Source organism: Pseudophryne corroboree, chromosome 10, assembly GCF_028390025.1.
Source record: "Pseudophryne corroboree isolate aPseCor3 chromosome 10, aPseCor3.hap2, whole genome shotgun sequence".
In the NCBI taxonomy this organism is placed as follows: domain Eukaryota; kingdom Metazoa; phylum Chordata; class Amphibia; order Anura; family Myobatrachidae; genus Pseudophryne; species Pseudophryne corroboree.
The window spans coordinates 71,440,835-71,465,603 of NC_086453.1; the positions used below are offsets into that span (position 1 = coordinate 71,440,835).

The 24,769-nt window shown below is 52.7% G+C and overlaps 1 protein-coding gene across 1 annotated transcript in view; it reads left to right on the forward strand.

Annotated features, from left to right (window-relative positions):
• LOC134965197 (phospholipase A2 inhibitor and Ly6/PLAUR domain-containing protein-like) overlaps window positions 1-24,769 on the forward strand; it is a 45,249-nt gene that overhangs the window by 14,863 nt on the left and 5,617 nt on the right. Inside the window, exon 3 of the mRNA XM_063941709.1 lies at window positions 7,622-7,765. Within this exon, the coding sequence (XP_063797779.1) occupies window positions 7,622-7,765 (144 nt within the window). The remainder of the gene's footprint in view (window positions 1-7,621; window positions 7,766-24,769) is intronic.

Sequence of the window (24,769 nt, forward strand, 5' to 3'; positions counted from 1 at the left end):
GTAATCCAGACTGGGTAACGAAAGAGCAGAGTTTTACAGGAACTAGTATGTGACTGATCAATACTTTGGCTGTGGCTTTAAGACGAGACAGATGAATACTGCAGTTGTGTCTTTAAGACGAGACTGAAGAATACTGCAGCTGTGGCTTTAAGACAAGACTGATACTGGATATAACTGGTAACACAACTGTAATCCAGACTGGGGAATGAAAGAGCAGAGTTTTACAGGAACTAGGACGTGACTGATGAATACTGTTGCTGTGGCTTTAAGACGAGACAGATGAATACTGCGGTTGTGTCTTTAAGACGAAACTGAGGAATACTGCGGCTGTGGCTTTAAGACGAGACTGAAGAATAATGCAGCTGTGGCTTTAAACCCAGGTATCCACTGCCTACAAAATTGTGACATGCCTAGAAATGCGCGCACATCTGTCTGTGTTCTAGGTAATGGATGTTTTACCATCAGCTCCACCCTCTGAGGGTCTAACTGTCTTTGGCCTGGTGCCAAGTAATGACACAAATGTTTAACTTTGTCAGTACACAGCTGAATTTTGTCCTGCGACACCTTGTGACTTGTTTCTGCTTGACTCCTTGTGACTTGTGACTTGTTATCAGACACCGATGCTTCAAAATGATTTGAAGCACATCAACAGGTCATTCACATACTGGATAAGGACTGAGACAGCTGTTGGTACAAAAGATTTCAGATTATTTAGCAGGTATTGCGAATGCATACTTGGGCTATCTATATAGCCTTGACTTAATCGTTTCCAGGTATAATGAACTCCCTTAAAGGTAAAAGCAAACAGGTATTGAGAATCAGTATGTACAGATGGAGCCTCCTTTATCTTTGCCTGCCAGAATGCAGGCGTGCACTCCCGGCGTGACTAGGTGATCCGTCTGCTTAGTCACACCGGGAGTGCACAGAGCCACTTCTCATTGCATTCTCATTGCTTCTCATTCTCATAGGCGCGCACACCTGGATGGAGACTCTCTCCATTCAAGTGAATGGGGTGCATCTCCATCTGGTCGCGCACGCCCGTCCAGACAGAGATGCTCACAGCGTAAAGGCGTGGTCGCACCTAGTCACAGACAGAGCCACGACTAGTGTGGCTCCATCTGTATTGGCACTGAGAAGGCACTACATAGATCTATAACCATGAAATACAGATGGGTCCACGGTTATCTTGGCTAGTTTGCTGTGCCTAGGCACAACATGATTTATTAACATAAACCCTTCATCTATTGTTCTCAGCTGCAATACAATACAGAGAACAATACAGCAGGGGATTAAGTCCGACTGGCCAGTCTCAGTTAATCCTATTAATGGTCAAGATAAAAATGAACCCATCTGTATGTAGTGTCTGTGGGAATCTGCATCAAAATGGTGTCTGGATTAGGCACCACTGGAAAATGCAATTCCACTATCTTATTCAAGGCCCTTAAATCCTGAGTAAGACGCCATTTAGTTGGTTATCTCTCTACAAGTCTTATAACATCTGCCATTATTAGTCCAGGGGTATATGCAATTGTGGTCGAATTCTGGCTGGAATTCGACCGTTTTTGGATTCGACACAATTCGACAGGCGAAACTCTCCCGCCGGGACCCGAATTCAACATATTCAGTAAATAACGAATTCGACAGTACCACTGTCAAAAAACGGACCAAATGACGAATAGTGTGCGGCTTGGATTCGACTTCATGGACGGCACAAAAGTGTTCAATAAATCCAGAAAAAAAATGAGTGGGGTCCCCCTCCTAAGCATAACCAGCCTCGGGCTCATTGAGCCGGTCCTGGTTGTAAAAATACGGGGAAAAAATGACAGGGGTTCCCCCGTATTTTAACAACCAGCACCAGGCTCTGTGCCTGGTCCTGGTGCCAAAAATACAGGGGACAAAAGACGTAGGGGTCCCCCATATTTTTAACACCAGCACCGGGATCCACTAGCCAGAGAGATAATGCCACAGCCGGCGAACACTTTTATATTGGTCCCTGCGGCCGTGGCATTAAATCCCCAACTAGTCACCCCTGGCCGGGGTACCCTGGAGGAGTGGGGACCCCTTAAATCAAGGGATCCCCCACTCCAGCCACACAAGGGCCAGGGGTGAAGCCCGAGTCTGTCCCCCCCATCCAAGGGTGGCGGATGGGGGGCTGATAGCCTTTTGTGTCAAAAAAAAGAATATTGTTTTTTGTAGCAGAAATACAAGTCCCAGCAAGCCTCCCCCGCAAGCTGGTACTTGGAGAACCACAAGTACCAGCATGCAGGGGGGAAATGGGCCCGCTAGTACCTGTAGTTCTACTACAAAAAAAATACCCAAATAAAAACAATACACACACTGTGACAGTACAACTTTATTACATACATGCAAATCAAATATACATACATACTTACCTATGTTGACACGAAGAGTCGGTCCCCTTCTCCACGTAGAATCCATGGGGTACCTGTAAATAAAATTATACTCACAACAATCTAGTGTAGATCGGTCCTCTTCTTGTTTGTAATCCACGTACTTGGCAAAATAAAAAAATGAAAAACACGATCCGTGCACTGAAAGGGGTCCCATGTTTACACATGGGACCCCTATCCCCGACTGGCGGGACCCCCCGTGACTGCTGTCAAAGAGGGTCCCTTCAGCCAATCAGGGAGCGCCACGTCATGGCACTCTCCTGATTGGTTGTGCGCGTCTGAGCTATCAGTCAGGCGGCGCACTCGAGATACAATGTAGCGCATAGGCGCTCCATTGTATCCAATGGTGGGAACTTTGCGGTCGGCGGTAGACCACAAGAGTGACCCCACATAACCTTGCGGTCTACCGCTGACTGCAAAGTTCCCACCATTGGATACAGATTGTATCTCGAGTGCGCCGCCTGACAGCTCAGATGCATGTCAACATAGGTAAGTATGTATGTATGTATGTATGTTGGTGTGCATGTATGTAATAAAGTTATGCTGTCACGGTGTGTGTGAATTGTTTTTATTTGGGTATTTTTTTTGTAGTAGAACTACAGGTACCAGCGGGCCCGTTTCCCCCCCGCATGCTGGTACTTGTGGTTCTCCAAGTACCAGCTTGCGGGGGAGGCTTACTGGGACTTGTAGTTCTACTACAAAAAATATATATTTTCAAACACAAAAGGCTATCAGCCCCCCATCCGCCACCCTTGGATGGGGGGGACAGCCTCGGGCTTCACCCCTGGCCCTTGGGTGGCTGGAGGGGGGGGGGCTTGATTTAAGGGGTCCCCACTCCTCCAGGGTACCCCGGCCAGGGGTGACTAGGTGGGGATTTAATGCCACGGCCACAGGGACCAATATAAAAGTGTCCCCCGGCTGTGGCATTATCTCTCTGGCTATTGGAGCCCGGTGCTGGTGTTAAAAATATGGGGGACCAATACGTCTTTTGTCCCCCGTATTTTTGGCACCAGGACCAGGCGCAGAGCCCGGTGCTGGTTGTTAAAATACGGGGGAACCCCTGTCATTTTCCCCCCGTATTTTTACAACCAGGACCGGCTCAAAGAGCCCGAGGCTGGTTATGCTTATGAGGGGGGACCCCACGCATTTTTTTCTGGATTTTTAACCGTTGCATACCCCTTCTAACTGAAAAACATGCACTGATCTCTCCATATTATTGTACTTAGTAAAAAAATATATATATTCTTTTTAAAATCGATTAAATAATACTTGTGGCTCTCAAATAGACAAACCAAGTAGATAATCCCTTCAAATATAAATAGATATGCTATTAGCAATAAAAAAGCACCAAAAAATACATGTTTTTAACAAATGTTATTAGATCATGACAGAAAAATGAGGCGGAATGAAATTGACGAAATGACTGTCGAAAAGCACTGTTGTCAAATCGACATTCTTCAACTGAATATACTTTTGTCGAAAAGCCGCATTTTAACATTGCAGACATGTCGAATTGAAAAAATGTCGAATTGCCAAAAGTCGAAAATGAAACGGCAGGTTTTTTGTCGAAAAGTACTGTATTGAATTGTCGGATCAAATTCGACATTTTTTTTGTGTCGAAAATGACCCGTTTTTCGACATTTTTCGGCAATTCAACCGCAATTGCATATACCTGTACCCCAGTGATCTTTGCAATCTCACATATTATTGGCTTTGATATACACTGGTTGTCCAAACAAGTACTGTGTTGAAACATGATCCAGGTTGATGGGATCAAAAGTGCTATTATTTGTGATAATTTGTCAGGTAATTAATATGTAAATCTATAGAAAGAGTCTAGACAATTCTTATGTACAGCAATTTTTGCTAAATATTGATATATAATCAGAGACTCATTTTTCATATTGTTGCCTGTATTAGACAAAAGTAGCTGCATATTTTTTAAAATTTATGTTGTTTTCACACTACATGGAGTAAAATTACACAGAGCTGTAAGTAGACATTTTAGTGCCCTTTGCCAGAAGAAATGGTTCCACACACACCACATATTTAAAATAGAGAGTGACTGTATGGAGAATATGTGTGGCCACAGAATAGTAGCAATTCACATTACAGTAAATTGCATAGTAGTGTCCATTATTCCCATCACACCTCACAGTAATGTCCATTAGTCACATTACACTGCACAGTAGTGTCCGCTATTTACATTACACTGCACAGTAGTGTCCATTATTCACATTACATCACACAGTAGTGTCTCTTCTTCATATCACACCTCACAGTAGTGTCCGTTATTCACATCACACCGCACAGTAGTGTCCGTTATTCACATTACATCGCACAGTAGAGTTCGTTATTCACGTTACACCGCACAGTAGTGTCCATTATTCACATTACATCGCACAGTAGAGTTAGTTATTCACATTACACCTCACAGTAGTGTCCGTTATTCACATCACACCGCACAGTAGTGTCCGTTATTCATATTACATCGCACAGTAGAGTTCGTTATTCACGTTACACCGCACAGTAGTGTCCGTTATTCACATTACATCACACAGTAGAGTTCGTTATTCACATTACACCGCACAGTAGAGTCCGTTATTCATATTACACCACACTGTAGTGTACGTTATTCACATTACACTGCACAGTAGTCTTTGTTATTCACATTACACTTCACAGTAGTGTCTATTATTCACATTACACCATACAGTAGTGTCTCTTCTTCATATCACACCTCACAGTAGTGTTCATTATTCACATCACACCTAACAGTAGTGTCTGTTATTCACATTACACCTCACAGTAGTGTCCGTTCTTCACATTACGCCTCACAGTAATGTCCATTATTCACATTACACCACACAGTAGTGTCTATTATTCACATTACACCTCACAGTAGTGTCCGTTCTTCACATTACGCCTCACAGTAATGTCCATTATTCACATTACACCACACAGTAGTGTCTATTATTCACATTACACCTCACAGTAGTGTCAATTATTTATATTACCTCCTCCTCCTCATCATTCATCATCAACCCTTCCCCCCCAAAGCTGCTGTGCATAACCATCATCATCACCACCTTACCTGTGGCACTATACCATGGAACTGCTCCACAGCTATATCTGATGGCAGTCACTCCTTTCAGAATAAGGGAGTGGGGGGGGAGGTGGAGCTTGACTTACACAGGCACAACTGAGGTTGCAAACAAAAAGAAGGTGCTGGACGCACGCTGCTGAGAAGTACAGTATATTAGTAATATACATCATAGCGGGTGCTGAGCAAAATGACGTAGCAGCCGCCTCCAACAACAGTGCACCTGCATTGTGGGCAGAGCACCGCTTGTACCACTCTAGTTAAGGCAGAGGCGTAGTGTGGAGCTATGGCTCCTGGAGTAAGCTCATGTCACGGCGCTCCTTCTCCCGCCCTGGGCAAAAATAGATGGGGCAGATCCTGAGAAGAGGGTAGGCAGAAGCTGGGCAGAGAGAGAGGGGGGGGGGGCAGATGCTGGACAGAGAGAGGGGGGAAACAGAAAGTGGGCAGATAGAGGGGGACAGATGTTGGGCAGAGAGAGGATGGGGCAGAGAAAGGGGGGCCGATACTGGGCAGAGAAAGGGGGGCAGATGCTGGGCAGAGAGAGGTGAGGACTGATGCTGGAAAGAGAAGAGGGCAGATGCTGGAGAGAGAGGGGGGTAGGTAGATGCTGGGGAAAGAGGTGGCAGATGCAGGTGGCAGAGAGGAGGGGGGGGTGATGCAAAGCAGAGAGGAAGGGGGCAGATGCTGTGGAGAGAGAATAGGTGGGCAGATTCTTGGCAGAGAGGGGGGCAGATGCTGGGAGAGAGGGGCAGATGATGGGCAGAGAGATGCTGGGGAAAGGGGGGCAGATGCTGGGCAGAGAGAGGGGGGACAGATGCTGGCCAGAGAGAGAAAGGAGAGGGTGAGTAGATGCTGGCCAGAGAGAGGAGGGGCATCAGATTCTGGGGAAAGAACGCAAGGGGGGCAGATATTGGGGAGAGAGGGGGCAGATGATGGGCAGTGAGGGGGGCAGATACTGTGCACAGACTTTACATAGAATGAAACATGTACAGTAGCAGTGTGAGAGAGGCAGAGGCTGCATAGAGAGGTGGCAGAGTTAGGCAGGAGCTATGGAGACAGGAGCAGTTACTGTGGAGACAGAGGAGGTAGGCTTAATACTCACAGACAGGGGCCATGCTGTGAGATCCTCCATGTTCCAGCAGGGGTCAGAGGAGCATGTGACAGCTCCTCCAATCAGGGGCTCTTCTAATCAGCATGTGCCGAGTTCCTCCAATCACAGCTCGGCACATGATCTTCTGACCCCATTGCTGAGATCAGGGAGGAGGAGACTGAGGCTCGGCACCACTGTGAGTTGTAGGGACTTCCCCTGCTGCTGCTTGTTTGCTCACAGTGAGTCATATAGGTTCTAATTCCCCCTCTCATCCCTCTGCTGCCAGCGCCGCTGCTTGTCATGCAGTGTGACAGGCATAGCGGCAGCAGAGCAGGGAGAGCACCCGTCATTGCGCCTCCCTATTTTGCAGACTGTGCTAAGTGGGTAGCGCCGGGCCTGCCCGCAGCGCTGCTAGGCGCCCTCTGAAGTTTCCGGCGCCTGGAGCTTGCGCTCCACCGGAACGTCCCTCGCTACGCCCCTGAGTTAAGGCCCTGATACTACAGTAACTTTATGGTATAGACCATGTATACCACATCACAAATTGTTCTCACTTTTCCTTTTAAGGATATAGAAATAAAAGTAAACTTTCACAGTTGATAATCATTTCACAGTATACTGTAGGTTATGTGTACCCGCAAGAGTGTTTGTTGTTTTGCCTTCACAAAAACTCTTTTGTTCAAATCCGCTCCAAAATAGTATTATTATTATTATTATTATTATTATTATTAGAATTTCTATTTGGAGACACAATGAGGCAGATGTATTAAGACTGGAGAAGGCATAAGGAAGTGATAAAGCAATGGTAAGTACAAGGTGATAACGCACCAGCCAACCAACTCCAATATGTAAATTGACAGTTAGGAGCTTATTGGCTGGTGCATTTATCACCTTGCACTTATCACTGCTTTATCACTTCTTTATCCCTTCTCAAGGCTTAATACATCTGCCCCCCAATATCTTTACCTGCTTTTGGTATTTGCAATACTTTGTAATAATTGCTTGTCTTCCAATGACTAGTGCCCTGGAAAAATATGACAGAGAATGGATATCAGTGTGACTCCTGTTTTGCTCAGGATAGTCTTAACTGTACACAGAAACCCATGAAGTGCACCGGTAACAAAACCTCGTGCTTCAGTTATAATGGAAAAGCATCTCGGCCAGGTATTGTCATTGCTCACTGATAACTCTCTAATACCCCTTTCACACATGTTTGGTATGGGATCCCAGCGGTCAGTATACCAACGCTGGGATCCCAGCCGCTAGAATGCCGCTTGCCACAGGTTCTATACGCACTGTATGGGTGGGGTGTAGTATGGTATGCTGGCGGCTGGGCTCCCGGTGGCCAGCATACCGGTGCCGGAATCCCGACCGCCGGCATACCGACAGCTTGTTGAGCACAAATGAGCCCCTTGTGGGCTCGCTGCGGGCACGATGGCGTGCTATGCGCGCCATGCTATCTATTCTCCCTCCAGGGGGGTCGTGGATCCCCAAGAGGGAGAAAAGGTGTTGGTATGCCTGGTGTCGGGATTCCGGCACTGGTATACTGTGCGCCAGGATCCCGACAGCCAGCAATCTGAAGACCACCCTATGGGTGTTGTGGACACTCGCGAGTGGGAATAGCCCCTGTTAGCCGGGATTCTGGCTGGCGGCATTGTCAGTGGTTGGGATTCCGGCATCAGTGTCCTGACCGCTAGGATCCTGAGTGCCAGCACTGTAACTACATCCCCGTTCACACATGCATCTAAAGCCAGACTTTTGGCACGTGATCATGCCTCATCTCGGGATTTCTGCACATGTGACTGTGGAGCCAGTGTTACACTATTTCTTACCTACAACTTTGTGCAATAAACTGGGCTGTTGGGGTGAGAACAATCAGGATCATATATGTGTGTGTAAAGCTGACTCTTATACCAGCCAGTGCCCCCCAGCAATTGATCTCGCAGCACCTCACTGCCCAATACTGGATAAAAGCTTTATTAAACAAAAAACAATTATACAAAAATCTGCCTCTAAGTTCAACTCCTAGCAATGCTTAATTTACGAGAATGTGCATATACCACATCCACTCTGGAATTCCCCAGTGACTTTGTTAGATTCTTCATTCCTTCATATCAGCAGTGTCTCCCCTTTGTTTGTTTTTTTAAACTAATTCACTCCATAGGCCAGATGTAATGGCTTTCGAGACGGCCGGCAGGAGGCGGATTTAGACCTAATGAGGCCCTAAGCAAGGCACCAATTTGGGGCCCCCTTCCTCATACAATCCATAGCACTATATCCTGTCATCACCACCCCTGGCTGTGCCTGTTGTGCTTGTGACTACTTCCCTCGCTTATCAATGAGGCAGTCGCAGCACCGCAGGTCCTCTTTTCATGCAGCATGGGAACCGATACTGCTCTCTCCCAGCAGCTGCACTGCTGCTGGGAGAGCTGCTGCTACTGGTGGAGGGTGGAGACCGCCGGCATCCCAGCTGCAGGTATCCCTTACCCAACCCGCTGGCAGTGGACATGTACCCCCCACTGTGAGAGGTTTGTGTTGCAGTTTCAGAGAGAGAAGGAAGCCAACAACAAAGAGGAGAGAGAGAGACTATGAACAGGTGCAAGAAGCCGGCGGTAGATGTTTAGAGAGAGAGGGAGAGAGAATAAGAGAGGCAGAGAGGTAGAAAGGCAGAGAGAGGGACAGAGAGAGAAGAGAAAGAGAGACACACAGAGAGGAGAGAGAGCACAAGAGAGGCGAAGAGATAGAAAGGCACAGGGTGGGGCAGAATGAGAGAGGCAGAGAGAGGAAAGAAAGAAGGACAAAGAGAGAAGAGACTGAGAGGAACAGAGAGGAGAGAGGGGGTAAAGAGGAGAGAGCACAAGAGAGGCACAGAGATAGAAAGGCACAGGGTGGGGCAAAACGAGAAAGGCAGAAAGAGGGGCAAAGAGAGGAGAGAAAGAGAGAAAAGGGTGGAACATAGTTGAGCCAGCTGTAAAGAGATACGACTAATACTGCAATGTAAAAAAAAAAAATGTATATATATATATATATATATATATGGATGTGGTGTAGACCCAATTCTGCGCTAAATGTGAGCTACAACCTTAAGACGTGCTCTCTGTTAGCTGGAGTACAGAAAATAGAATACAAAACACAGAATGTCTAAGGGAGCTGTATGTGTTGTTAAATAGGAATACTCTAGCAAATTTTGACCACAATATAATAAAAAAAACGTTCAATTCATTCACATATTATCCATGCACAGTGCACTTTAGTGAACATAAATTGCCACATACAATTCGAGCAACAAACATGTTTAAAATACAGATTCCAATTTTGTAGAAGACATGATACAATCAGTTTATTCCATCCAATAGTATCTTATACAGGATGTCTGATGTTCTCACAGCTAAAACAATACCCTTTTTTAGCTGTGAGAACATCAGACGGCTCCGGCCGAATATTAAGCCCAGGGAGGGATAAGCCACCGGGGACGGTAGGACCAGGGGAGAGGCCCCTCCACCGACCCACCCGGCCGGCGGAGGCGCTGACCCTCGTGCCGAATGTATTGTCCCCGGCCAAGTCCCCGGGACGGGACACTGCACGCGCCGCCAGCCCCGCTGGCCGGCGGTAAGTCCCCGGCTGTTCAGCTCTGGGGAAGGGGCAGCCCACCTCCGACTATTAAGCCCGGAGAGAGCGGGGGCTCCGGACGAATATTAAGCCCAGGGAGGGACCAGCCACCGGGGACGGGAGGACCAGGGGAGAGGTCCCTCCGCCGAACCACCCGGCCGGCGGAGGCACTGGCCCTTGTGCCGAACGGATTGTCCCCGGCCAAGTCCCCGGGACGGGACACTGCGCGCGCCACCGGCCCCCGACTATTAAGCCCAGAGAGCGGGGGCTCCGGCCGAATATTAAGCCCAGGGAGGGACAAGCCACCGGGGATGGGAGGACCAGGGGAGAGGCTCCTCCGCCGACCCACCCGTCCGACGGAGGCGCTGACCCTTGTGCCGAACGGATTGTCCCCGGCCAAGTCACCGGGACACTGCGCATGCCGCCGGCCCCCGACTATTAAGCCCAGGGAGCGGGGGCTCCGGCCGAATATTACGCCCAGGGAGGGACAAGCCACCGGGGATGGGAGGACCAGGGGAGAGGCTCCTCCGCCGACCCACACGTCCGACGGAGGCGCTGACCCTCATGCCGAACGGATTGTCCCCGGCCAAGTCCCCGGGACGGGACACTGCGCGCGTCGCCAGCCCCGCCGGCCGGCGGGTGGTCCCTGGCTGTCTGCCCTGGGGAAGGGGCAGCCCGCCTCCGACTATTAAGCCCGGAGAGCGGGGGCTACGGCCGAATATTAAGCCCAGGGAGGGACCAGCCAATGGGGATGGGAGGACCAGGGGAGAGGCCCCTCCACCGACCCACCCGGCCGGCAGAGGCGCTGACCTTCGTGCCGAACGGATTGTCCCCGGCCAAGTCCCCGGGACGGGACACTGCACGCGCCGCCGGCCCCCGACTATTAAGCCCGGAGAGCGGGGGCTCCGGCCGAATATTAAGCCCAGGGAGGGACCAGCCACCGGGCATGGGAGGACCAGGGGAGAGGCCCCTCCGCCGACCCACCCGGCCGGCGGAGGCGCTGACCCTCGTGCCGACCGGATTGTCCCCGGCCAAGTCCCCGGGACGGGACACTGCGCACGCCGCCGGCCCCCGACTATTAAGCCCGGAGAGCGGGGGCTCCAGCCGAATATTAAGCCCAGGGAGGGACAAGCCACCGGGGATAGGAGGACCAGGGGAGAGGCCCCTCCGCCGACCCACACGGCCGGCAGAGGCGCTGACCATCGTGCCGTACGGATTGTCCCCGGCCAAGTCCCCGGGACGGGACACTGCGCGCCGCAGGCGAGCAAGAAGCTTCGGGTGCGAGGACACGGGATGCCCCATATGCCCACCCCCGCAGTCAGCCAAATTTTGACTGATTTTGTGGTGTTTGGTTATAATATCAGAGATGGTAGCTCAGGCTCCTCTAGTTTCTTAGTTTTACACGTGCAGCAAATGTCTGATCTTATAGTTACTCTCTTATAGAGAATTTCAATGGTGACAACACATCATCAGTAGGCCGACACAAACTTAACCACCAGCGCCCAATATCTCAACCTGACACCAAAGTGAGAAATGATGACAGCGGACCCCCCCACCTCCAAGGTGAAGGGGTAACGAAAACCTCGCACAGCGATGACGTTCAACCATGGCCAATAAGTAAAGGAACCAGCATACCTCAGAACCCTGCAGTCACCATCACCAACTTGCAGGGCCTGTTACACACTTCACCACCTAAGTGGGATAAGCAGTAGCTATCACTCCTCTCCAGAATAGAGAGGAGTACGGACAACCTCAATCGAGAGCCCCCTACCATGCCACTCACCCACAAGCAGGCATAGGGGAATGCAGCAGCCCTCTGGATCCTGCAGTGATGCGGGAGGAAGCTTCAGACGGGGCGTAGGAGAGGCCAGTGGAGGTGACACCTCTGGCCAACATCACCGCCCTGCGGAGCCTGTCCCGCACCCCGCCGCCTAAGGTGGACGAGGGCGGCTGTCAGCTCCCCCCCTCCGGGATGGAGGGGGGGCAGACATCCTCAATCCATCCTCGACCCGTGTCGCTAGGCCGCCAGCAAGCATTGGGGAATCCGGCAGCCCTCCGGATCCTGAAGGGATGCAGGGGGAGGCTGCAGACAGGGCGGAGGAGCGGCCGGTGGAGGTGACACCTCCGGCCGACATCACCGCCCTGCAGAGCCTGTCCCGCAACCCCGCCGCCTAAGGGGGGGATGAGGGTGGTTATCACCCCACCTCCGAGATGGAATAGGAACTGACAACCTCCCGCGACAGCCCCCAGCCATACCGCTCACTCAGCCTCGAGCAAGCATCGGGGAATCCGGCAGCCCTCCGGATCCTGCAGTGATGCGGGGGGAGACTGCAGGCGGTGCAACAGCCAGTGGAGGATACCCCTCCGGCCAACATCACCGCCCTGCTGCGCCTGTCCCGCACCCCGCCGCCTAATGTGGACGAGGGTGGCTGTCACCTCCCCCCTTCCGGGATGGAGGGGGGGGCAGACATCCTCAATCCATCCCCAACCCGTGCCGCTCGGCCGCCAGCAAGCATTGGGGAATCCGGCAGCCCTCCAGATCCAGCGGTGATGCGGGGGGAGGCTGCAGACAGGGTAGAGCAGCGACCGGTGGAGTTGACCCCTCCGGCCGACATCACCACCCTGCAGAGCCTGTCCCGCACCCCGCCACCTAAGGTGGACGAGGGTGGCTGTCACCTCCCCCCCTCCGGAATGGAGGGGGGGCAGACATCCTCAATCCATCCCCGACCCGTGCCACTCAGCTACCAGCAAACATTGGGGAATCCGGCAGCCCTCCGGATCCTGCGGTGATGCGGGGGGAGGCTGCAGACAGGGCGGAGCAGCGACCGGTGGAGTTGACCCCTCCGGCCGACATCACCGCCGTGCAGAGCCTGTCCAGCACCCCTGCCCCCTAAGGGGGACGAGGGTGGTTATCACCCCACCTCCGAGATGGAATAGGAACTGACAAACTCCCGCGACAGCCCCCAGCCATACCGCTCACTCAGCCTTGAGCAAGCATCAGGGAATCCGGCAGCCCTCCGGATCCTACAGTCATGCGGGGGGAGACTGCAGGCGGTGCAACGGCCAGTGGAGGATACCCCTCCGGCCGACATCACTGCACTGCGGAGCCTGTCCAGTACCCCGCCACCTAAGGTGGACGAGGGTGGCTGTCACCTCCCCCCCTCTGGGATGCAGGGGGGGGCAGACATCCTCAATCCATCCCCGACCCGAGCCGCTCGGCCACCAGCAAGCATTGGGGAATCCGGCAGCCCTCCGGATCCTGCGGTGATGTGAGGGGAGGCTGCAGACAGGGCGGAGCAGCGACCGGTGAAGTTGACCCCTCCGGCCGACATCAGCACCCTGCGGAGCCTGTCCCGCACCCCGCCGCCTAAGGTGGATGAGGGTGGCTGTCACCTCCCCCCCTCCGGGATGGAGGGGGTGGCCGACATCCTCAATCCATCCACGGCCCGTGCCGCTCGGCCGCCAGCAAGCATTGGGGAATCTGGTAGCCCTCCGGATCCTGCGGTGATGCAGGGGGAGGCTGCAGACAGGGCGGAGCAGCGAACGGTGGAGTTGACCCCTCCGGCCAACATCACCACCCTGCAGAGCTTGTCCCGCACCCCCGCCGCCTAAGGGGGGACGAGGGTGGTTATCACCCCACCTCCGAGATGGAATAGGAACTGACAACCTCCCGCGACAACCCCCAGCAATACCGCTCACTCAGCCTCGAGCAAGCATCGGGCAATCCGGCAGCCCTCCGGATCCTGCAGTGATGCGGGGGGAGACTGCAGGCGGTGCAATGGCCAGTGGAGGATACCCCTCCGGCCGACATCACCACCCTGCAGAGCCTGTCCCGCACCCCGCCGCCTAAGGTGGATGAGGTTGGCTGTCACCTCCCCCCCTCCGGGATGGAGGGGGGGCAGACATCCTCAATCCATACCCAACCCGTGCCACTCAGCCACCAGCAAACATTGGGGAATCCGGCAGCCCTCCGGATCCTGCGGTGATGCGGGGGGAGGTTGCAGACAGGGCGGAGCAGCGACCAGTGGAGTTGACCCCTCCGGCCGACATCACCGCCCTGCAGAGCCTGTCCAGCACCCCTGCCGCCTAAGGGGGACGAAGGTGTTTATCACCCCACCTCCGAGATGGAATAGGAACTGACAAACTCCCGCGACAGCCCCCAGCCATACCGCTCACTCAGCCTCGAGCAAGCATCGGGCAATCCGGCAGCCCTCCGGATCCTGCAGTGATGCGGGGGGAGACTGCAGGCGGTGCAATGGCCAGTGGAGGATACCCCTCCGGCCGACATCACCGCCCTGCGGAGCCTGTCCCGCACCCCGCCACCTAAGGAGGACGAGGGTGGCTGTAACCTCCCCCCCTCCGGGATGCAGGGGGGGGGCAGACATCCTCAATCCATCCCCGACCCATGCCGCTCGGCGACCAGCAAGCATTGGGGATTCCGGCAGCCCTCAGGATCCTGCGGTGATGTGGGGGGAGGCTGCAGACAGGGCGGAGCAGCGACCAGTGGAGTTGACCCCTCCGGCCGACGTCACCGCCCTGCAGAGCCTGTCCCGCTCCCCCGCCACCTAAGGGGGGACGAGGGTGGTTATCACCCCACCTCTGAGATGGAATAGGAACTGACAACCTCCCGCAACAGACCCCATCCATACCGCTCACTCAGCCTCGAGCAAGCGTCGGGGAATCCGGCAGCCCTCCGGATCCTGCAGTGATGCGGGGGGAAACTGTAGGCGGTGCAACGGCCAGTGGAGGATACCCCTCCAGCCGACATCACCGCCCTGCGGAGCCTGTCCCGCACCCCGGCACCTAAGGTGGACGAGGGTGGCTGTCACCTCCCCCCCCCTCCAGGATGGAGGGGGGGCAGACATCCTCAATCCATGCCCAACCCGTGCCGCTCCGCCGCCAGCAAGCATTGTGGAATCCAGCAGCCCTCCGGATCCTGCGGTGATTCGGGGGAAGGCTACAGACAGGGCATAGGAGCAGCCGGTGGAGGTGACGCCTCCGGCCAACATCACCACCCTGCAAAGCCTGTCCCGCACCCCCACCGCCTAAGGGGGGACGAGGGTGGTTATCACCCCCCCTCCACAATGGAGGGGGACCTGAAAACCTCCCGCGACTGCCCCCAGCTGTGCCACTCAGCTAAGGGCAAGCATTTTGGGTTACAGCAGCCCTCCAGATTCTGCGTTGATGCGGAAGGCTACTGGCAGGATCAACAAGGTAGCTCTCGGTAGCCAGCGGTGACAGGGGGTGAGCCAGCCGCCATCTCGAAAGCAGCAGGAAACCCCACAGAGAAGAAGGAGCCACACACCAAGCAGGCACCAGCAAGAGGAGTAGGCCCGGTGGATGGCAATCAGTGCGGGCCAAGTGAGAAGTTCAGAGTCAGATGGACAGTGGGGCCCACTCTGTGTGGTGCCCAGGCACCAGTGCACATTGAACAGCCCCCAGATAAAGGGCGACAGCACCCAATCGATCTCACATTTTTCTCCTCACCCGACAACCCGTTCACTAGGAAACCAGTGCAAGCCGCCCTGGGGGACAGTTTGGGTAAGCAGCGATTTAAAAAGGTCACCTCAGGCCTCCCGACCAAGATCCCCACCGGTCGAGGCGGGGGTGAGCCGTACGCCCCCAGGGAACCCCGCTGCCCCCAACCCACCACATCCCGTTCTACACCTGACTGGTTTCATCTTGTCCCGGGGGGGTGAAAGGGTGTAAAAGGTTCATATCGTAAAGGGCTGTGCCACTCTCTGGGATACCGTCAATGATACATGGGTAGTCCCAGGCCCACTCAGTGCGCAGCTTCCACTGTATCCCTCCAAAGGGGCCTCCCACTCTCCCTTTTTCTACTGACGGATTCTAGCCAGCTTTGCTCAGAGCCTGTGCTTCTCTCTCACGCCATACGAGACTCCCCTTTCTCGCACACTTTCTATCTCACTCTACCTCCATCCTGTCTGGCTCTTCTCTCCGCAGGGCCCCACAGCTGAACCCTTCCGTGCAGCCACCTGCGGCCATTGACAGACCACATCATTGGTTCATGGTGGCACTTGTGCAGTTCCCAGGAAATCATGTGCTTCACCAGGGTCCAATGGTGAGCTTTGCTAGGTGATGGGGACACCTGGTGTTGTCAGGCACCTGCTGAGCTGATAGACAGAGCAGACCATACTGACTGGAGTCAGAAACAAAGCCCACCCAGCTCTTGCCAAGAGCACTGGGCGGACATTTGGGGACTAGTAAACCCTTACAGTGGATGGTTTCCAGGCACGCTGTAGGCAGAAGGAGGGCCTTGTTCGCCTGGAGCTGGCCGGGACCCCTGGGTTCCGGCCAAATGAATGGCCCTCCCCGCCGGGGCACCGGGAGCCACATCGATCGGGTTTGCAGGACAAAGAAAAGAGGATCTTCTATTGAGTACCCATCTTTTCCCGGCTGGACTCTGTTCTCATCCTGTGAATCTCTCAGCTGGGTTCTCTTGCACGTAGCAGGACAGGTGATGCGTACGACACTTTTGCAGTACACTCTCCTATTTTCCCCAGGCTCTTGGAACCACTCCCAGCCTGAGGGTTCAGCCATACACACTCATCAGCATTACTTCCACGAATTGCAGTGCCCAGTTCAGCACACTGGGGGCGCTGCTCCCAGGCATAGGGAGCCAGGCCAAGCCCGGTCCGCAGGCTCTAACCGATGCCCGGAGGAGCCCCATTTTAGCCTCGGAGGGGAGATCGGAGGAACGAAAGACTGGATGTCCCGGTTGGACTGCACTTCCCCCATCTGCCACAGGGGGGCGCTGCACCAGGTGAGAGGGAGCCGGGCCAAGCCTGGTCCCCAGGCTCCAACCGATGCCCGGAGGAGCCCCATTTTGGCCTCGGAGGGGAGGTCGGAGGAACGGGAGACTGGAAGTCCCGGTGGGACTGCGCTTCCCCTGTCTGCCACAGGGGGCGCTGCACCATGCGAGAAGGAGCTGGGCCAAGCCCAGTCCGCAGGCTCCAACCGATGCACGGAGGAGCCCCATTTCAGCCTCGGAGGGGAGATCGGAGGAACGGGAGACTGGAAGTCTCGGTGAGACTGAGCTTCCCCCGTCTGCCACAGGGGGGCGCTGCGCCAGGGGAGAGGGAGCCGACCCAAGCCCAGTCCGCAGGCTCCAACCGATGCCCTGAGGAGCCCTTTTTCAGCCTCGGAAGGGAGATCGGAGGAACGAAAGACTGTGGAAGTCCCGGTGGGACTGCGCTTCCCCCGTCTGCCACAGGGGGCGCTGCGCCAGGGGAGAGGGAGCCGGTCCAAGCCTGGTCCGCGGGCTCCAACCGATGCCCAGAGGAGCCCCATTTCGGCATCGGAGCCCTGGCTGGGTTGCATCTGAAAGGGAAGACCTCTCTCTTTTGTTCAGCCTGTATCCAGTCTCTGAGCTCCAAGGCATTTTTGTCACAGATCCTTATCTGCAGTTCCAGCCTCTCAGCCACATCACCATTCCCTGAGGATCTGGCCATATCAATATGCCCGAGGGGTTCTTTTCAGGGTAGCAGATCGGGTGGAGCGCGCGTCATTCTTGTGGGCCATGCTCAGATTTTACCCTAGCTCCTGGAAACGTGTCCAGGTACGAGCGATACAAACTCATTTGAGGGAGTTCCAGAATGGGAAATTCAACACTTTTTATCGAGATAAGTCGAATAGCTCCTCTCCAGCGCCCGTGAAAATTATAAGAAGGGCCCCGGCTAGAGCCCGTACTGGGGAAAGTGGGAGGGAGCACGTGCGGCGCCCCCTGTTGGCCGCCGGGCGGAACTGCAGCGGGGCCCTAAAAATTATGGGAAGGCACCCCGGGTCCCCAAAATTACGGGGAGGCGCCCTGACTGCTGCTCCTGCAGGGGGCAGAGGGAGGGGGCACGCGCGGCGCCCCCCGGTGGCCGCCGGGTGGAACTGCAGTGGCGCCCGAAAATTATTGGAAGGCGCCTCGGGTCCCCAAAATTATGTGGAGGCGCCCTGTCTGCTGCTCCTGCAGGGGGGCAGATGGAGGGGGCACGAGCGGCACCCCCCGGTGGCCGCTGGGCAGAACTGCAACGGGGCCCCAAAAATTATGGGAATGCACCCCGGGTCCCCAAAATTCCGGAGAGGCGTCCTGGCTGCTGCTCCTGCAGGGGGGAGATGGAGGGAGCACGTGCGGTGCCCCCCGGTGGCCGCCGGGCAGAACTGCAGCAGAGCCCCAGAATTATTGGATGGCGCCCCGGGTCCCCAAAATTACAGGGAGGCGCACTGTCTGCTGCTCCTGCAGGGGCACACATGGCGCCCCCTGGTGGCCACCGGGTGGAACTACAGTGGGGCCCCAAAATTATTAGAAGGCCTCCCGGGTCCCCAAAATTACAGGGAGGCACCCTGTATGCTGCTCCTTAAGGGAAAGGGGGAATGTGCGGCACCCCCGGTGGCTGCCTGGTGGAACTGCAGTGGGCCCCTAAAATATATAAATCTATATTTTTTTAGAGAACCAATCAGTTGTTTTAACACATAATCTGCATTGCACACACATACACACAGTATGGTCTGGCAAATGTGATTCTCGAGGACATGCCCGATTTTGATGCTGGGTAGTTGGGACATGCCCTTACTATCACCTCCTGGGTCTGACTTGTGGGGACCTCATTTCAAGTCCCCACCATGTTGAAAGTCCCACCAGTGTTGGTGTGCTGTCCGGTCTGTGTCCCCATAAGGATAGGAATACGAGTGCACACTAGAGATGAGCGCCGGAAATTTTTCGGGTTTTGTGTTTTGGTTTTGGGTTCGGTTCCGCGGCCGTGTTTTGGGTTCGACCGCGTTTTGGCAAAACCTCACCGAATTTTTTTTGTCGGATTCGGGTGTGTTTTGGATTCGGGTGTTTTTTTCAAAAAACCCTAAAAAACAGCTTAAATCATAGAATTTGGGGGTCATTTTGATCCCAAAGTATTATTAACCTCAAAAACCATAATTTCCACTCATTTTCAGTCTATTCTGAATACCTCACACCTCACAATATTATTTTTAGTCCTAAAATTTGCACCGAGGTCGCTGTGTGAGTAAGATAAGCGACCCTAGTGGCCGACACAAACACCGGGCCCATCTAGGAGTGGCACTGCAGTGTCACGCAGGATGTCCCTTCCAAAAAACCCTCCCCAAACAGCACATGACGCAAAGAAAAAAAGAGGCGCAATGAGGTAGCTGTGTGAGTAAGATAAGCGACCCTAGTGGCCGACACAAACACCGGGCCCATCTAGGAGTGGCACTGCAGTGTCACGCAGGATGTCCCTTCCAAAAAACCCTCCCCAAACAGCACATGACGCAAAGAAAAAAAGAGGCGCAATGAGGTAGCTGACTGTGTGAGTAAGATAAGCGACCCTAGTGGCCGACACAAACACCGGGCCCATCTAGGAGTGGCACTGCAGTGTCACGCAGGATGTCCCTTCCAAAAAACCCTCCCCAAACAGCACATGACGCAAAGAAAAAAAGAGGTGCAATGAGGTAGCTGACTGTGTGAGTAAGATAAGCGACCCTAGTGGCCGACACAAACACCGGGCCCATCTAGGAGTGGCACTGCAGTGTCACGCAGGATGGCCCTTCCAAAAACCCTCCCCAAACAGCACATGACGCAAAGAAAAATAAAAGAAAAAAGAGGTGCAAGATGGAATTGTCCTTGGGCCCTCCCACCCACCCTTATGTTGTATAAACAAAACAGGACATGCACACTTTAACCAACCCATCATTTCAGTGACAGGGTCTGCCACACGACTGTGACTGATATGACGGGTTGGTTTGGACCCCCCCCCAAAAAAGAAGCAATTAATCTCTCCTTGCACAAACTGGCTCTACAGAGGCAAGATGTCCACCTCATCATCATCCTCCGATATATCACCGTGTACATCCCCCTCCTCACAGATTATCAATTCGTCCCCACTGGAATCCACCATCTCAGCTCCCTGTGTACTTTGTGGAGGCAATTGCTGCTGGTCAATGTCTCCACGGAGGAATTGATTATAATTCATTTTAATGAACATCATCTTCTCCACATTTTCTGGATGTAACATCGTACGCCGATTGCTGACAAGGTGAGCGGCGGCACTAAACGCTCTTTCGGAGTACACACTTGTGGAAGGGCAACTTAGGTAGAATAAAGCCAGTTTGTGCAAGGGCCTCCAAATTGCCTCTTTTTCCTGCCAGTATAAGTACGGTCTGTGTGACGTGCCTACTTGGATGCGGTCACTCATATAATCCTCCACCATTCTTTCAATGTTGAGAGAATCATATGCAGTGACAGTAGACGACATGTCCGTAATCGTTGTCAGGTCCTTCAGTCCGGACCAGATGTCAGCATCAGCAGTCGCTCCAGACTGCCCTGCATCACCGCCAGCGGGTGGGCTCGGAATTCTGAGCCTTTTCCTCGCACCCCCAGTTGCGGGAGAATGTGAAGGAGGAGATGTTGACAGGTCGCGTTCCGCTTGACTTGACAATTTTCTCACCAGCAGGTCTTTCAACCCCAGCAGACTTGTGTCTGCCGGAAAGAGAGATCCAAGGTAGGCTTTAAATCTAGGATCGAGCATGGTGGCCAAAATGTAGTGCTCTGATTTCAACAGATTGACCACCCGTGAATCCTTGTTAAGCGAATTAAGGGCTCCATCCACAAGTCCCACATGCCTAGCGGAATCGCTCCGTGTTAGCTCCTCCTTCAATGTCTCCAGCTTCTTCTGCAAAAGCCTGATGAGGGGAATGACCTGACTCAGGCTGGCAGTGTCTGAACTGACTTCACGTGTGGCAAGTTCAAAGGGCATCAGAACCTTGCACAACGTTGAAATCATTCTCCACTGCGCTTGAGACAGGTGCATTCCACCTCCTATATCGTGCTCAATTGTATAGGCTTGAATGGCCTTTTGCTGCTCCTCCAACCTCTGAAGCATATAGAGGGTTGAATTCCACCTCGTTACCACTTCTTGCTTCAGATGATGGCAGGGCAGGTTCAGTAGTTTTTGGTGGTGCTCCAGTCTTCTGTACGTGGTGCCTGTACGCCGAAAGTGTCCCGCAATTCTTCTGGCCACCGACAGCATCTCTTGCACGCCCCTGTCGTTTTTTAAAAAATTCTGCACCACCAAATTCAAGGTATGTGCAAAACATGGGACGTGCTGGAATTTGCCCATATTTAATGCACACACAATATTGCTGGCGTTGTCCGATGCCACAAATCCACAGGAGAGTCCAATTGGGGTAAGCCATTCCGCGATGATCTTCCTCAGTTGCCGTAAGAGGTTTTCAGCTGTGTGCGTATTCTGGAAACCGGTGATACAAAGCGTAGCCTGCCTAGGAAAGAGTTGGCGTTTGCGAGATGCTGCTACTGGTGCCGCCGCTGCTGTTCTTGCGGCGGGAGTCCATACATCTACCCAGTGGGCTGTCACAGTCATATAGTCCTGACCCTGCCCTGCTCCACTTGTCCACATGTCCGTGGTTAAGTGGACATTGGGTACAACTGCATTTTTTAGGACACTGGTGAGTCTTTTTCTGACGTCCGTGTACATTCTCGGTATCGCCTGCCTAGAGAAGTGGAACCTAGATGGTATTTGGTAACGGGGGCACACTGCCTCAATAAATTGTCTAGTTCCCTGTGAACTAACGGCGGATACCGGACGCACGTCTAACACCAACATAGTTGTCAAGGCCTCAGTTATCCGCTTTGCAGCAGGATGACTGCTGTGATATTTCATCTTCCTCGCAAAGGACTGTTGAACAGTCAATTGCTTACTGGAAGTAGTACAAGTGGGCTTACGACTTCCCCTCTGGGATGACCATCGACTCCCAGCAGCAACAACAGCAGCGCCAGCAGCAGTAGGCGTTACACGCAAGGATGCATCGGAGGAATCCCAGGCAGGAGAGGAATCATCAGAATTGCCAGTGACATGGCCTGCAGGACTATTGGCATTCCTGGGGAAGGAGGAAATTGACACTGAGGGAGTTGGTGGGGTGGTTTGCGTGAGCTTGGTTACAAGAGGAAGGGATTTACTGGTCAGTGGACTGCTTCCGCTGTCGGCCAAAGTTTTTGAACTTGTCACTGACTTATTATGAATGCGCTGCAGGTGACGTATAAGGGAGGATGTTCCGAGGTGGTTAACGTCCTTACCCCTACTTATTACAGCTTGACAAAGGGAACACACGGCTTGACAAATGTTGTCCGCATTTCTGGTGAAATACTTCCACACCGAAGAGCTGATTTTTTTGGTATTTTCACCAGGCATGTCAACGGCCATATTCCTCCCACGGACAACAGGTGTCTCCCCGGGTGCCTGACTTAAACAAACCACCTCACCATCAGAATCCTCCTGGTCAATTTCCTCCCCAGCGCCAGCAACACCCATATCCTCCTCATCCTGGTGTACTTCAACACTGACATCTTCAATCTGACTATCAGGAACTGGACTGCGGGTGCTCCTTCCAGCACTTGCAGGGGGCGTGCAAATGGTGGAAGGCGCATGCTCTTCACGTCCAGTGTTGGGAAGGTCAGGCATCGCAACCGACACAATTGGACTCTCCTTGTGGATTTGGGATTTCGAAGAACGCACAGTTCTTTGCTGTGCTTTTTCCAGCTTGAGTCTTTTCATTTTTCTAGCGAGAGGCTGAGTGCTTCCATCCTCATGTGAAGCTGAACCACTAGCCATGAACATAGGCCAGGGCCTCAGCCGTTCCTTGCCACTCCGTGTGGTAAATGGCATATTGGCAAGTTTACGCTTCTCCTCCGACAATTTTATTTTAGGTTTTTTAGTCCTTTTTTTACTGATATTTGGTGTTTTGGATTTGACATGCTCTGTACTATGACATTGGGCATCGGCCTTGGCAGACGACGTTGCTGGCATTTCATCGTCTCGGCCATGACTAGTGGCAGCAGCTTCAGCACGAGGTGGAAGTGGATCTTGATCTTTCCCTAATTTTGGAACCTCAACATTTTTGTTCTCCATATTTTAATAGGCACAACTAAAAGGCACCTCAGGTAAACAATGGAGATGGATGGATACTAGTATACAATTATGGATGGACTGCCGAGTGCCGACACAGAGGTAGCTACAGCCGTGGACTACCGTACTGTACTGTGTCTGCTGCTAATATAGACTGGTTGATAATGAGATGTAGTATGTATAAAGAAGAAAGAAAAAAAAACCACGGGTAGGTGGTATACAATTATGGATGGACTGCCGAGTGCCGACACAGAGGTAGCTACAGCCGTGGACTACCGTACTGTACTGTGTCTGCTGCTAATATAGACTGGATGATAATGAGATGTAGTATGTATAAAGAAGAAAAAAAAACCACGGGTAGGTGGTATACAATTATGGACGGACTGCCGAGTGCCGACACAGAGGTAGCTACAGCCGTGGACTACCGTACTGTGTCTGCTGCTAATATAGACTGGTTGATAATGAGATGTAGTATGTATGTATAAAGAAGAAAGAAAAAAAAACCACGGGTAGGTGGTATACAATTATGGATGGACTGCCGATTGCCGACACAGAGGTAGCTACAGCCGTGGACTACCGTACTGTACTGTGTCTGCTGCTAATATAGACTGGATGATAATGAGATGTAGTATGTATAAAGAAGAAAGAAAAAAAAACCACGGGTAGGTGGTATACAATTATGGATGGACTGCCGAGTGCCGACACAGAGGTAGCTACAGCCGTGGACTACCGTACTGTACTGTGTCTGCTGCTTATATAGACTGGATGATAATGAGATGTAGTATGTATAAAGAAGAAAAAAAAACACGGGTAGGTGGTATACAATTATGGATGGACTGCCGAGTGCCGACACAGAGGTAGCTACAGCCGTGGACTACCGTACTGTACTGTGTCTGCTGCTAATATAGACTGGATGATAATGAGATGTAGTATGTATAAAGAAGAAAGAAAAAAAAACCACGGGTAGGTGGTATACAATTATGGACGGACTGCCGAGTGCCGACACAGAGGTAGCTACAGCCGTGGACTACCGTACTGTACTGTCTGCTGCTAATATAGACTGGATGATAATGAGATGTAGTATGTATAAAGAAGAAAGAAAAAAAAACCACGGGTAGGTGGTATACAATTATGGATGGACTGCCGAGTGCCGACACAGAGGTAGCTACAGCCGTGGACTACCGTACTGTACTGTGTCTGCTGCTAATATAGACTGGATGATAATGAGATGTAGTATGTATAAAGAAGAAAAAAAAAACACGGGTAGGTGGTATACAATTATGGATGGACTGCCGAGTGCCGACACAGAGGTAGCTACAGCCGTGGACTACCGTACTGTACTGTGTCTGCTGCTAATATAGACTGGATGATAATGAGATGTAGTATGTATAAAGAAGAAAAAAAAACCACGGGTAGGTGGTATACAATTATGGACGGACTGCCGAGTGCCGACACAGAGGTAGCTACAGCTGTGGACTACCGTACTGTGTCTGCTGCTAATATAGACTGGTTGATAAAGAGATGTAGTATGTATGTATAAAGAAGAAAGAAAAAAAAACCACGGGTAGGTGGTATACAATTATGGACGGATTGCCGAGTGCCGACACAGAGGTAGCTACAG